Source organism: Agelaius phoeniceus, chromosome 11 (genome assembly GCF_051311805.1).
Source record: "Agelaius phoeniceus isolate bAgePho1 chromosome 11, bAgePho1.hap1, whole genome shotgun sequence".
NCBI lineage: Eukaryota > Metazoa > Chordata > Aves > Passeriformes > Icteridae > Agelaius > Agelaius phoeniceus.
In genome coordinates this window covers 14,371,640-14,386,668 of record NC_135275.1, presented here as the reverse complement: position 1 = coordinate 14,386,668, position 15,029 = coordinate 14,371,640, and the positions used below count along the sequence as shown (strand labels likewise).

The window sequence follows — 15,029 nt, the reverse complement described above, 5'->3', positions numbered from 1 at the left end:
CTGTCCCCATGTAAGAGCAGGTCCTGTCTGCAGTCCACCCTCACAAGCAGCTCTAAGCAGTTGAGTTGCCTAAAGCTTCATGAGTCAGGTAGTGCTTTAATCAGGGGGTTTATTCTCTGGCTCAGCAAACAACAGCATGGGAGAAGACTGAGAGGTTGCAAGACCCCCCCTCATGTATCAGTTGGAGGCAAGCAGCCTATTGCACACCCTTGGTCAGATCACCCAGTGCTGGAGTGGGGGTACAGATGGGTTCTCCCCTCCCCAGGGGGTCTAAACCTCCTGCCCAGTGAGCTGTCCTGCGGGTCAGAGACTGGGGCTCTCTGCCATTATACACTCTGGGACCCCAGGGGCCTTGTGTTTCATCCTCCAACAGCTTTATGCTGTCTCCCCCATCAGTGAAATCCTCCACACATAATGTTTTAGTTTCCTTTGCATGCCTGCTGTATTTTTCTTGCAGCTGAGCCAGCTCAGTTGCAGAATAAGGCATTTGTTTAGTTGTTGCAGTGGGTGCTGCCTCTTCACGCTCCATCTCATAAACAGCATCAGTCTTTATAAGTGGGCAGAGTTTAGGGAGAGGTTGGGGGTCTGGCTTTGCTGTATCAAGCTCCTCCCAAGGATAAAGGCAAGTGACATCATTGTCAGTAAGGTGTCCCTCTTAAGTGAGTCTGGAAAGCCTCAGGGGCTCCAGGCTCCAGTAGGTGGGATGTGGAGCAGTGACCACCCCACCTTCACAGAACTTGGCCTGCCCCCCACCCAAACACACACTTTAGTTGTTTTGAGCTAGTCATAATTTCTCCAGTCTCCTACAAACTGTGATTTTATTTTAGGGAGAAAGATGATATGGTTAAAAGGTTAACTTAAACTTGATTTGCTAGGCAATTCATGACAGTCTGTGTGTGCTAGAGCTCTGTGCTTCAGCTTGTAATGCAGAATGATTCTGGGGACAGATGCTCCTAGTGAGTGTCTGTAGAGGGACTGACCCTGTGGGGAGAAGCTGTAGTGGTGAGCTCAGGGAGGCAGTTGCAAGAGTTTGAGGTAGCACATGAGCTTTTCAGGCTGAGCAGCTGATCCAGGTAATCAGTGCAATTACAGACTCAGTGAATCTTGTTCTGGTCTGGAAGTGAGGCCATTTAGAACAAATTTTCATTACTTCCTCTTTGATGTGGCCATGCCATGAATCAAGCTCTGTCAGTCATGGTGCTGCTGCTCCATGTCTCCAGCACAGAGGTCAGCCTGGAAACTGATGGCAGGCTGACACCAGCTTCTCCACCAGAAGCAAAGTGATTGTATGACTTCTCTGTGAAAGGAAAACTGCAGCTGACAGCTTTGTAGAGCCTTGGTTTTGATGATGCTGGGCTAGACCTAGTTCTGCAGGTCCCAGGGGTGAGTGGAGTCGTGTTGAAGGCTGGATCTGTTGTCTAGGGATCAGCTCTGCACTACATAGGAGGAAACCAGACGACTTCCAGTGGTTTGGTGAAGCAGTAACAGTTCTGCCTGATTTGAAACAAACCCTCTTAATCCTTTTCAGCTGAGGGGACGATGCCTGTTTTGCCAAATGTAGCATAGGCAGAAGATAAGAGATGGGAGGTGATAGTTTGTGAATTCCCTTTCCTCTCCATATAAACACTCTACAATTATGTCTTCCATTACTCTAAATTACTGTCTGGTAAAAGGGCATTGCTAAGCCTGTTTGCAGTGACAGCTGCTCTCCAGAGCCTGTGGAGATAGTCTGGCCCAGCTAACAAAGAATATCAGTAAATCCAGGGAAGGACTAGCACAATGACATATTTCAAACAAGGACCAGAGTAAGAACCAGAAAAGTAAAGGGGAGTTCTGGGCAGCACTAGAGGAGAGGCAGACACTCTTCAGTGACTGTCAGCTTGTGCTCTGTGAGATTAGAGGTTCTTGAGAAGGACTGACTGTTTGGGGCAGTGCAGCACCTTAGCACACCAGCTGCTCATGAACCTGTTCTGGCCTGGACCTCCATGGAGACCATTGTCACAGTGAGGGTGATGCAGGTGTGTGAGGATGAGCTGAAGATGCTCTGGGAGGTCTGGGATGCTTTCCCTGCACTGCTGATTTGTCTCTCCCCAGGCAATGGTACATTCCTCCCACCACTGCGCCGTGTGCATGCAGTTTGTCCGGAAGGAGAACTTGCTCTCCCTGGCCTGTCAGCACCAGTTCTGCCGCAGCTGCTGGGAGCAGCACTGTACAGTGCTCGTCAAGGATGGCGTTGGAGTCGGTGAGTTCAGGCTGGATCTGCCCCACTGGCCATTCTGATGAGTCAAGAGCATGACTGTAACAAGTTCAAAACTGCAAATCTGTTGAACAGAATTTGCATCTGTGATGATGTACTGTTGCAATGCCCCTGGAGTGCTTGTGGATGCAAACATCTGTTCCCTTTGTGGTGGGGAGAAGCCAGTAGTTGCCAGAGTTGCTTTGGGCTTTTCCAAGCCTGTCTTTCATGCTGGCATGGCAGTAACATGTAATTTTCTAATTTAAGTATCTGACCTTGTGAATACTGGTTGAAGCACTCACTGGTCCTGGATGCACATGTGCCCTGTCATTTTTTGGTAAAGACAGTTGGGCTTCAGCTTTTCAGCAGCCCTGATTTGTTTCACAGTTATATCCCTCTTGCCACAACAACAGATGGCACTGAGGAAACTGTGCTGAGTACTCTCTGTGCATTCACCCCTTAGTATAAGCTGCACTGTTCTAAGATGCTGCTTTCTCTTCTCAGGGGTGTCCTGCATGGCTCAGGACTGTCTACTCCGGACACCAGAAGACTTTGTGTTTCCATTGCTGCCTAGTGAAGAGCTGAAAGACAAATACAGGCGCTACCTCTTCAGGGACTATGTGGAGGTAGTAGATTTTTTCAGTTTTAAAATACCCTGGGTCAAATCACCAATGACTTGCAGAAATTTTGTTTGAAGTGTCTTGCATTTTTGATTAGAACTGCAGTAGCTGCAGCAAAATTGTCCTCAATAGACATGATGTGGCTGCTTCTGTAGGACAGGCTCACTGACAAAATGCTCTAGCAGGTTGCCAAAGTAAATTCTGCTGTAAGGTCATCTACTAACTCCTTGGCTGGGGCTTCAGAATTCTCAGAGTGTTGCAGCTGAGAATTTCAAAACTTCAATCTGATTATTCTAGTCCTTCTTGTTCTTACATAAATATTTTTAGGTTCAGAAAAACAGGTCCCTCAGCTTAGGGTAGTCCAGCTGAATTGGCTTACTCAATTACATTTTATGTGGGTTTTTTTTTTAATTAAAGCAGCAGTTGTTAAGGTTAAATATGCAGGAGTATTCTGATAACTGGAAACAGACAAGGAACACTAAAAAAGCAGCAAAGCAATATGAAAGCATGGTGTCACCTCTTCTCAATAAGAGACCCTTTGGGAAGAAATGGCCACTACAGGAGAGCAGCTAAATAGCTTCTGGAAGATCAGGATAAGATGGGGAAAGAGCTCAAATGGAGTAAAATAGTTTGTTTAGTGTCATTGTGGGGTTTTGTTTGTTGTGCTGACTTAGTTTTTAACCATCCATTTGAATTCCCTGTTCTAGAGAAGCTGTAAGTAACTAACAAACCTCTTCCATACTCGGAAGGGCAGGATCTGCTCTGATAGCCAAGACCTGGTGACACTTTCCACTAATTTTTAACACAAAACAACTGCTTTGTATGTTTTTGAGGATAGGAATGGTTAAAATTGAACAGATAATGGTCTCCTGCACCCACTGCTAATGTTACTCCCTTGTTGTGTCCACAGAGCCATTACCAGCTGCAGCTGTGCCCTGGTGCAGATTGCCCTATGGTCATACAGGTACAAGAGCCAAAGGCCCGGCGAGTGCAGTGCAATCGTTGCAATGAGGTCTTCTGGTAAGAAACAGAGAAGGTTACAGATCACAGGGAAAGTGTGTGCTGTCCTCAGGGCCAATCCTTTCGCTTGCCAACAGTTTGGGTGTGTAGAAGCATCTGAAGTGCTTTGCTAGTGTTTGTAACTTGAGTTAGCCTGGGTAATTGGATACTTGTGATCTGACTTCTGCAGGTGGTCACATGTCCCCTTGCTTCCTAAACTCCTGGGAACTTGGGTGTTCTGACAACCAGGGAGCACAGCTTGAGTAACCAATCTACAAATCTACCATTCTCACATTTTGGCTAGGTTAAAAATTTTCCTACAGAGACATTGATTGCTATAGATTCTGGTAGTAAACATGGAGTCCTTCTTGCTATCTGCTGGTATTGAGTTTTTAAGTTTATTAAAAACATTTGACTCCCAGTTTAGAGACCCAGCTTTCTGGTATCTCCATGCAAATGGCCCTTACTCACCTGGGGTTGTCAGGTTGTGCTAATACAGATGCCTGATATCTGCCACTGGAGTCAGGCTACTTGTAAGCGACTGGTCCACCCCAGAACTCTGCAGTCATGTTAGAGGAGACATAGGTGGGCTCTAGGAAGGGACAAGTCAGCCCTCAGACACATGATTTGTCAGGCCTGGGTTCACTTCCATCCTCACTCTTCCTTTTACACAAGAAGGGGGAATTGGAGTTCAGTTTTGGTCTTCACACTCTACTAATAGACAAGAGCATTTCCATCCCTTACTGGGCCCCCAGATTTTGGTCAGGAAAAACCTCAATCCTTGAGTCATTTCTGTAGAAATTGATATGTCTTTTTCTTTTTTTCCCCCCCCCGTTTTAAGCTTTAAGTGTCGGCAGATGTACCACGCACCCACAGACTGCGCTACCATTCGGAAATGGCTCACCAAGTGTGCAGATGACTCTGAAACAGCCAACTACATCAGTGCTCACACTAAAGATGTAAGGACAGGCACCTGCATGTTATTTCTTGTCCTCTAGCCCTGCCTGGAAACCAGGATAGAATTCTATACACACATAGCATTGTGTTCTTCTTTTTTGCAGACTGCAAATCTTTACAGCTCCCTAGGGACTGTCAAGAAGCTTCTGTCAGAAGCTACTGTCATATGTGAGCTAATTACATCCCTATGGCAGTGGTGTAACTCAACTGAATGCCTTAGGAAAGCTTTGTGTGGGAGGCTCAGCTGCCCTCCTGCAGTAAGGACCTGGTGGTCCTTATTCCAGACCTGGTGTGAATGTCTTTGACTGCCAAGTTTGTTGTCCTCCCACACGCAAAAGAACTGTGGGTACTTTGAAATGATCAGTGGAGATGTTTTTAAAATGGAAGGAGAGGCTGTGCAAAGTCAGTACCAAATAAGGCACCAGTGGTGTTTAAGTCTGCAAAACTTTGTGCAGTACTGTGAGCTGGAGGGCGAGGGAAAAAGTCTTGATTTGGCAAGGACTGCAAAATGGAATAGTTGAAATCTGTAAATTAGACATTGGAGTACTTCTAGTAGGTTTAGACCCAAGACAAAGAAATAGTATTACATATGGTGCACACTAGCCTACCTACTATAGAATTGTTGTAGAAATATTCTATCTTTATCCTCTAAATTACCTGTCTGAGATTGAAACTTTTAATGTCTTTTGGGTATTTTGTGGCCTGACTTCAAAATAGTTCTTGGCTACATTTGTGCTGCCATGGCCAGTGGCAATTGTGACAGTGGTGATTAGCTGCAAGCTTCAGTTATGTTAGGAAAGGGGGTCAGAGATTAGATGGACCAGAGATTTCAAGTTCCCTTCCTTCTCTGGAGAAGGTGTCAGCACATGATGGTATTGTTTCTGCTATGCTTATTTGTAGAAATTTTATTTTATTGAGCACTGTCCTGACATACATTTTGCCTGACATGAAAATTTATACAAAGTAGCAGAACTTAGTTCCTCCTTTTTACCTATGCAGCCCAAAAAATGTATCTGGACATTCCAGGGTATCTGTGGAGTGGGGATATGTCCACAGCTTTCCTGTGGTTAGGCAGATTCTGTGCAGGTAGCTGAGATGTCATTTCTGAGTGGCTGCTGAAGACAGAATATAGTGACAATTATCTGTAGTCAAATGATACACTGTCAGTCATGTCCCTGTGCCTGAGTAACTGCAGAGGGGTAACTCAGCAAGACCTTCAGTTTTACATGGAGTAACAACAGTAAATTTGTTTTCTTGAGCAAACAGTCCGGTGCTGCAGTGTAACTTCCTGACTTTGCCTTTCTGCCATCTTTTAAGTGGAGCTGTCAGGAGCTGGTGGGAAGCAGGGTGAAAATGCTAATATTCTTATATGAGAATATTTCTCATACATGAATTCATATTTTTAAGAAAAAAAGGCAGAGAGGAATAATCACACAAGTGCTGTCATTCTTCAGAAGGCTGCTAGAGTTGGATCTAACAATTGTGTCTGTTTCCTCAGTGTCCCAAGTGCAATATCTGTATTGAAAAGAACGGAGGCTGCAATCACATGGTGAGTAATTCCCTGAACACGTCAAACCTCCCTTGTTCTAAGTGGAATATTTTTCCCACACTTTCTGCTAACCAAATGCCTCTTGTCTCTTCTTTTTCAGCAATGTTCCAAATGCAAGCATGGTAAGTTGGGCTTGGAAGCTGTTTTCTCTGCAATGTTTGTCAGTGGTGATGATCCCTTCTATTTTTTTCGTGATATTAAGACAAATTGTGAACACGGCTGAAATATTTTGTCCCTAGTAAAAGCTGAACAGGATGTTAATTGCAGATTTCTGTGTGATAGCTTTTTTTCCCCCCCACTGGCTGTGATCTCAGCTGAGTTCTGCAGTGCTGTTTTGGCTTTTGCCCCTGATGTCTATTGGATGTGAGAAGTCTTCATAATATTAACAGTGGAATCCATCTCACAGGAGAGCTTTCCATATAATTTTATTTTTAATCAGCTGAAAATATTGTCAAACATAGCCATTTACTCAGATCAGCTTAAGTCCTTCTGCTTAGTGATGGAAATAATGAGCTTCAGCTCAGATGAAACTGCAGGAGCTGTGAATTGTTGTATGGAGCAGCAGATGTTGAACTTCTCAGTCCACTCTTGTGCAATTAGCAGCCTGAGTATCTTTGGCCCATTGTGTGGCCCTGTTCTTGCACTTACCTTTTCATGGCAGAATTAATTTCTGTTGCCTTGGAGTGAGATAACTCAGAGGGCTGAATACAACTAAGTGTACCCCTAGAAACTATTGTAATATCAGAACCTTATTGGGAAGGTGATTAAAGATAACTGTCCTCTCATTTCCTTTGGGGTTCTTGGCAGCACTGGATGTGCTTTGATGGAGCTCTGTGACAAGGGGGAGCAGGCAAGTGCCAAGATACCATGGTGATTTAGCACTTGAGAAGGCTGATGAACTTGGAATTACAGTTTTCAGTCTCATTATCATAAGTAACACAGAAGGGATTCTTATTGTAGCAACTTAGTCTCCATCTTTTTTCCTTTGCAGCAGAACACTCACAGCCTCACTCCGAAATCAGAAAATTGCCATGTTTTGCTATTTTTGTTATTGCTCTCTTTACTCTGCCTTCTTCCTATTTCAGCTGCTTCTAACTCGAAGTGTCATAAGCCAGTGACATCTGACCTGGGTTGTTCCCTCCTGGAGAGAACTGAGGGCAGGCTTTCTTTTGCATTACTTAGTTCACTTTTGGATCCAATTGTTTTATTCAGACTGAGGTTTGCATGGGGCAGTGTGCCCATGGTGGGGAGGGTGCAACTCACAAAAGAGACTGCCAGCCTCTTTTCTAACCCAGTGACAGTATGTGCAGGGTGCAAGTGCAGTTCTGCCCAGTGGTTTTGGTGTACAGGATGCAGAGCTTCAAGATTTACTTTCCATAGTTGAATGAGAGGCTGTGCAATTAAAAATCTTCAAGACAGGCTGGTATTTTTGGCTCACTGTTGAGTTCTGTTTTGCAAGATGATACAAAACGTGTGTGTTTCTTGGCTTAGCAGAAATATCTGAACACAGATGGGCTCTGTCTCCTGAAGTTTTTCTTTCTCAGAGGTTTTTTTTCTGTGCATCACAGTGGGTTTTTTGCTGTTTTCTACAGACTTCTGCTGGATGTGTCTGGGAGACTGGAAGACTCATGGCAGCGAGTACTACGAATGCAGTCGGTACAAAGAGAATCCTGATATTGTAAACCAGAGTCAGCAAGCACAGGCCAGGGAGGCCCTTAAGAAGTACTTGTTCTATTTTGAGAGGGTAGGAGACATCTCCTTGGCCAGAGCTGCTGTAGCCTTTTAATGCTCCCTGCCTGGTGCAAAGGTCATTGCCAGCAATCTCCGTGCAAGAAAGTGCCCAAAGAGAATCTGTGCAGAATTTTCAGGCCCTGTTGTTTTTCACTCAAAATCCTGCCCTGAAAGTCCCATCCAAACCAGTGATGTCATACCCAAAGCAATTTGTATTCACTCCTATATTCCCTTGTGCTAGAGAAAATGAGAATTATCTGTGTGCCACTGTACTATGTACCTGCAGGCTGAGTGCTGCTGCAGTAGATAGATATTGCTCCAATCATTTCCTTTCAGGACTGGGGAACTTCTGTTCCTTGCAGTACATCTTTATACAGATAAAAACTAAATAAATTGTACCACGTTCAAAGCTCCATTGGCTGTAGCAAGTCTTTACTAAAATTTCATGTAATCACATTTTTAAAAGTTGCTATCAGAGCATGTCTGTCCACACAGCAGGCTCCATGCACCTGGCCATGCAGAGCAACTCTACAGCAGTGTCTCTAGAAGAGAATGTGGTAGATGTTAAATATTGCTGCGTTTCAGTTTCCCCATTAAAATGAGTTTATCCTTCACAGCATGAGCCAAGTACTGTCATAAAATAAATGCCTTCATTCCTGGCTCTCCAGACCAAAGGCTTTGGGAAATAGCCATGTTTACAATGTGCACATGGATACTGGAGTTCACTGAGCCCATGTCAAATGTTAATTTAATCTCTTGACCTTCCTATAGAAATCCTTTAAGTAGAGGAATCACCATGACTTTCCCCTTGTTAGACACGAGGTCACTGTGTGACCAGAGGGCATTCCCACTCGGAGGAGCTGGGTTTGCTCCCTGTTCTTGCTGCTGTCAGTCTGTTGTCTACAGCCTCTGCCACTTGCTACTGGAGGTGCTGCCTTGCCATTCTTTTCCCACAGCATGTCTTGCCTTGCTGGACTCCTGCCCCACTCCAATTTCTGCTTGCTAGAGCTTGTGCTTTTACAGCAGTAGTACTCTGTTCTCATGCTGGTTTTTTCCTTTCCCTGTCTCCCCACCTCTTGCAGTGGGAGAATCACAATAAAAGCCTACAGCTGGAGGCACAGACATACCAACGAATCCAGGAGAAAATCCAAGAAAGAGTTATGAACAACTTGGGAACATGGATAGATTGGCAATACCTACAGAATGCTGCGAAACTACTTGCAAAGGTGAGGAATTGTCCCTTGTTTGGCACAGCAAAGAGAATACATGCCAGAATGCTAAATTCATGACGCCAAGTGAGGCAGGAAATTTAAGAGTTGTGGTTATCTGGGACAGTACTTCTGGTGTAGGACATGAACAAACCAAAAATCATCTGGGAGTGACCTCTGTGAAGTCATGCTCCACAGCACACAGACCTGCACAAGTCCTTCCAAGGAAGGTGTAGTAAATTCTACCAAGAAGTCTCCAGTTGTCAGGAGGTAGCTTCTTAGCCTGTAGTGGTTGCATAAATATGACTGTGCTGACTTCCAAGACTGAGACTCCTGTCTTTTTCTCTCTCTCTCTCCCTCCCACTCTTGGACAGTGTCGTTACACCCTGCAGTACACATATCCCTATGCCTACTACATGGAGTCTGGTCCCAGAAAGAAGCTGGTAAGATGTTCTGCTCTTATTTTGCTGATAACTTTTTGGGGTATAGCTGGCAGCATGCTGGGCTGAATTCCAGAGCTGGCCAGTGTCTGAAATACTAGTCTTGAGTCTGAGGTAAGGACAGGATAAATAGGTGGGTTTGCACCTTTCTTCTTCACTTCAAGTCGACCAGCAGCTCTGTCCTCTTATACATTACATTATTTTCCCAGGGGACTTCACTGCACTTTCACTAACAAGCCATTTATCCAGAATGTTTTGAGGCTGGAAGTGTGCATTTATTTCTTGGTAAGATTTATCACAATGCTGTGGGCCATATTTCCTGTGAAGAGCTGCTGGAGGAGAGCTTTTCCTTGGATCAGGGTGTAGCTTTGCTTTTTCTTCCTGCTTTAAGTTCCTTGCTAACTTGGTTCATCTCATGGGCTGAAAAAGTACAAAAAAACCCCTTGTATTCAGGAAAAGTTTTTTCTTTGACTCAGCTGTCCTGTAAAACCTGTTACAGAATCTTCATGGCATCACGTGTTCTCTAAGGCTGTGGACAGATGTTCTCTTCTGGATCTGACTGTGCCTGTGGAACAAGTTGCTGCTCCCAGCAGTGGTTAACAGTCCCTTCACTCTGCCTGCAGAGCTACTTATGAGAGCATCTTGTGACCTGTTTATGGCAAAATAAGCTGACTTAGAAGATACTTGTCACGTGCAGTGTTTTTAGGCTGACTGGGTTAATTTTGAGTGATGCAGGTTGGGGAGTGCTTACACAAGAAAAGCCCAAAAGGGGTGATCCCATCTAGGTGAAGGTGGATAAGGAGGAGACACAATCCTGCTCTGCCAGCACAGCAGGACACATTTATCTGCTCCTCAAGTGTAATGAAACTGCTCCACTAAACTAGTTTCTTGTTGATATCTCTTATTTTGCTCTTTGCAGTTTGAATACCAGCAGGCCCAGCTGGAAGCTGAAATTGAAAATCTCTCATGGAAGGTGGAGCGAGCAGACAGCTATGACAGAGGGGTGAGTGTTCTGATTGCTTGAGCTTGTTGGCCAGATTTTGTTTGTTGGGCTTAACACTTCTGCAGGAGCACTGAGGCTGTCAGGTGAGGGCTTGAGAAACTAGATCCAGAAACCACCTTTAGCCAGCAGATGATGTAGAAGCAGAGTGCTCACTGCCTTGTGGGAGAGGAGGGAGGGCTGCAGGGATTCCTGCAGAATGAAACAAGTCCCATGCAGCTCTGGAGGAGACTGCGTGCAGCCTTGTGGTGAAAAGCAGGTTTCTTAAGTGTGTGTAGCATTTTAGACAGAGCTGGGCAACTGCAGAGGGAGCCCACATAAAAAGGAAGAGGATCTGGGATCTTGTAATCCAGAGTGTGCATGAAGTGTGTGATGGTTCATGCTTCTCAAGCTGGAGTTCAGTGTCCCCTAAGGCAAATGAGGTCTTCTCCAGGGGTTTTATGCTAACAGTTTGTACCTTCTCTTTTACCAGGACTTAGAGAATCAGATGCACATAGCAGAGCAGAGACGGAGGACCCTGCTGAAAGACTTCCATGACACATAAGAGAGGAGGAAGTGACAGTGCAGGGGTGAGAGCAGCAGTGAAGTGATGGTAGCTTCACTGGGATAAGCAGGCACTGCCTCTGGGAGAACACGGCCAAGGACAAAGCCACCCCTCCCCTTGCAAGTCAGACACATGCAAACACCACCTCTTAGTCCAGTTTGTTCTCTTATCTTTCTGTTTCTGTTTCTGCCAGGCTAGAGGCCAGAGCTCAGATTGGCATATTTCCTGGGCCATTTCCCTCCTGCCCTTGATGGTTTCAGAAGGGGAGGGAGTTTTTTTCTGAATGGCTGTTAATAGTGTTAGATCATTACAGTTTATGTAATTTTCAACGGTTGTACAATTATACAGACAAACCTTAGAATAACACAAAACCCTTTTTAAAAATAAATTGGCAGTGGAGTGTTTTTCCTTAATCTGCTTGTAAATTTAATGGGCTTTTCCCCTCTCCTTCTCCCTTCCTCTGACCCAAAAATCCTCCTAGTCATTGAAGGAGGTTAAAAAATATCTCAGCTAGATTTTCCAATGCTCCTTTAACCAGGGCGTTGCAGCATTGGCATTGCATGAGGAGAGTGGCTGGTGTTAAGGGTGGCTGCTGCTGTGTCTGGCCTGACAGTACCAGCAGTGGCTGTGATTCAGTATGATCACATGTGACATCTCTTTTTCTTGTAAATCAGCTGTGCAAAATCCAGCTACACAAACAAAAGCAAACAGAGGAATTGTAGGGGACAGACCGGGTTAACATTGGGGAATATGCTTGAGTTTGAGAGAAATTGAGAGAAATCAGATTCTGCATTTGATGAATTTAGGTCTTCCATGTAGATTTTTGCTTTACTTGTTTTTGTGGGGAGGATGTTGTATTGCCAAAGTGAGTGATGAGGGAGTAGTAGCATACAGTTGTTAATCAAGGCTTGGGGCTTTTGCAGAGTGAAAGAATCCATGTTATAACAGTGCCATGCAGCCTGATAAAGATTATTTGTGCCTGCTGGGTAGCATGGCTGAGAAAAATTGATCTCGTTCATCAAAGTGAGACTAAACACCACTACATTGAGGAGGAAAGATTATGTACAACACACTCCCTGGCACGGGTTGGCAATGTGGACAGGCACTTGAATACAGGTGCCCTGCTTGTGCAGAGCCTGCACCAAGCCAGGCAGAAAAATAACTAGCAAAATTAATTTATTTGTATATTAGTATTGATGCTGGTGGGAATTTATCAGAAAATTGATTGTTAGGAGCATGTGGAGCTTTTTTATTAACATTCTCTTTTCTAATGTAAAATATACACTAAAATAAAAATATGAAAAACCTAGTTCATCTTAGTAGGGGTTAACATGAAAAAGGTTACTTAAATGCTGACTCTTGCCTGTTTGCTACAGGAAGCAGGCCATATATTAGGATTTCACAGATATCTGTGTCACTTGCACCAGGAACTTCTTGTTTGCAGCCAGATGCAGCTGGAGTCTGATCCTAGGAAATTTTCACCTCTGTGGGGAACTCATGGGATTCTCTTCTATGCTGTATTTGGAAGTGTTGCCTTTGATGCATCCCTGTATTGTTCTTATGCAATGTCACTTGATAAAGATTAAACTGGAGGGGGGAAAAGTGCTAAATTCCTCGTGTCAGAATAAGCTAACTCTGCTGTTGGAGCCTCTTTCATGTACCTGAGACGTGCCCCAGGTATTTGCAGCAGGTGCAATTGGGCTCATAGATTTTATCAAGACTGATGCATTAGTTTAAACAAGGAGTAGCTGTCATAGGAGCTAATCCTGTGGCCATGCTTGTTGTACACAGCAGAAAATTTCAAACTTAGAGGCCTTTTCCTTCCTCCCTCCCATCCCTGGTGTGGGATCTATCCTCAGGGAACGAGGGGATGCACTGCGAGGAGCTGCTGGCCTTGGAGTGAGTGTTACAGCAGAAGCAGCTGAGGTAGGGCAGGTTGTGGAGGGATGGCTGGAGCCAGGGAGAGGGCAGGGAAGGGAGCTGTGGTTTCTGGGAGCAGCACTGCTTGCTGTGCAGGAAATCTCCATAGCCATGGCTCCTTACGTTCCTGCTCTGTCCTGCTCTGGCTCCCCTCGAGGCTGGAGCTGTAGAGATAGATCTGGCCTTGCTCCAGCCACTGTCTCTTGATTTCATTCCTTACTCTGCACCCAGCAGCAACCTCTCTGTGCCCTCCTCATGATATATCCTAGAGGTCAGTCTCTCTTCCTCTCCCCTTCCCAAATGATTGTCTTGGCATGCTGCTTCCACGGGAGGGGATAGTGGAGGGAGGAAGGTTTGCTGAGACCCAGCAGTTTGCAGTGAATACAACCAATGTTTAAACTATTCTTTAAAAATGTAATGTGCAAAATACTGATTAGGATAAAAGCTGGTGTTCTTGTTGTCTAAACATAACTATTTTAACACCTAATCCCTTTACAGAGCAGGTATGTGGAGTTTCCTAATCCCAAAGAATTTTCACTTCTGTTACATAATTGTCCAGCTTTGAGCTAAATGAGAATGAGGTTTTGTCTCTCCTTCTCTCTTTCCTTCCCTCCCTCCCTCTTCTATGCCCCCACAAAATATTTTGCTATGAATTCTTGTTTGTAGACAAGCCAGACCATATAGCTGTGGTGAGGCTTACTGAACAGGCTGCTGAGATGCTTGGCTGAGGAACAGTAATAAAGATTGCACAGTGCACCCACTAATTCTTTCAAATTTTCTGAAACTACAGCTTTGTCAACAGTTCCATTTATTATTAAACAAACCATCCTTTCTGAAAATGGTGAAAGCCCTGGGTTGCACCCACAAATCCTATTGCCATACTCTGGGAAAACAACAGGAATTGCTTTTGCAGCCCAGGAAGGACCACTTCTGTGTTGGTGTTGTACAGAAAGTCGTGGACTGCAAGACAAAGTGCGCAGGGCACAGGGGCTGCTGGCTCTGTGTGTAAGGTGAATGACACTGCTCAGGAGGCAGGCGACAGGAAGGAAATGAGGGTTCTCAACACCAGAAGAAAAGGCCATTTCCCCCCATGTAATAAATACATGGCCCTCTTTGAGTTAGCAAGGTTATATGGATGTAGGTAATAAAAAGTGGCTCAGGAGTCATTAATTCTGAGGTACAAGTTTCCCTTTGATGCGTTAACTGCTACAGACGTGGAATGTTTGCTCTCTTTTTTCTTTTTTGCACTTGTTTCCAGCTCCTGCGCCAGCCCGACACCTCTCCATCCTTGCATCTGGTACTCTTTTATTTGGGCCTCGCTTGTGTTAGTGCATTGGCTGCCTCATCTCTGTTCGTCCTCAGGCTTCCCAGACTGTAACAAAACGTTTTCTACTGACACCATAAACTGCATGACTGCTGCCCCGCGCAGCGAAGTCTCTGTGCCCGCCCGCAGAGGGGGCAGCAGGAGGTTTCTGTACTATAGTCTTGCACTCTAAATTTTAGACTTTTTAAGCAGGTGAAAAATAGAACTTTATTTTTAAATGAGGCACTTGTTCTGGGAATTCCTTTCTCGGCCCCGGTCTGGTTGGGGCTGTGGGACAGCGCTGAGGCGTGTGGGAGGGCACAGGACTGCTCCCACCCCTCGCTTTTCTTCGCAGGCACCAGAGAGGGGCAGGGGCGGCGGAAACCGCCCGGGAGACGGTTGCCAGAGGTGTGCCCGTGGTTTATTTGAAATAAATTGTGACTTTCTAACTTCGGCAGTGTCCCGGCTGTTCTTATCGGTGGCGCGGGGAGGGGCGGGGGGGGCTCGCGTCGCTGTCCCCGC

At 45.2% G+C, this 15,029-nt stretch overlaps 1 protein-coding gene across 4 annotated transcripts in view; it reads left to right on the top strand.

Annotated features, from left to right (window-relative positions):
* The window catches only part of ARIH2 (ariadne RBR E3 ubiquitin protein ligase 2), a 35,059-nt gene extending 20,099 nt beyond the window's left edge, over positions 1–14,960 (top strand). For 3 of the 4 annotated variants that reach the window (XM_054640407.2, XM_077184315.1, XM_054640405.2), the window contains 11 exons: positions 2,095–2,242; positions 2,741–2,862; positions 3,767–3,876; positions 4,697–4,814; positions 6,311–6,361; positions 6,462–6,483; positions 7,954–8,105; positions 9,175–9,318; positions 9,675–9,743; positions 10,660–10,743; positions 11,213–14,960. In XM_054640407.2, the coding sequence (XP_054496382.1) occupies positions 2,095–2,242; positions 2,741–2,862; positions 3,767–3,876; positions 4,697–4,814; positions 6,311–6,361; positions 6,462–6,483; positions 7,954–8,105; positions 9,175–9,318; positions 9,675–9,743; positions 10,660–10,743; positions 11,213–11,284 (1,092 nt within the window). In that variant the 3' untranslated portion in view covers positions 11,285–14,960. The remainder of the gene's footprint in view (positions 1–2,094; positions 2,243–2,740; positions 2,863–3,766; positions 3,877–4,696; positions 4,815–6,310; positions 6,362–6,461; positions 6,484–7,953; positions 8,106–9,174; positions 9,319–9,674; positions 9,744–10,659; positions 10,744–11,212) is intronic. The other variant, XM_077184314.1, reaches the window with a different exon arrangement.
* Positions 14,961–15,029: the final 69 nt, after the last annotated feature.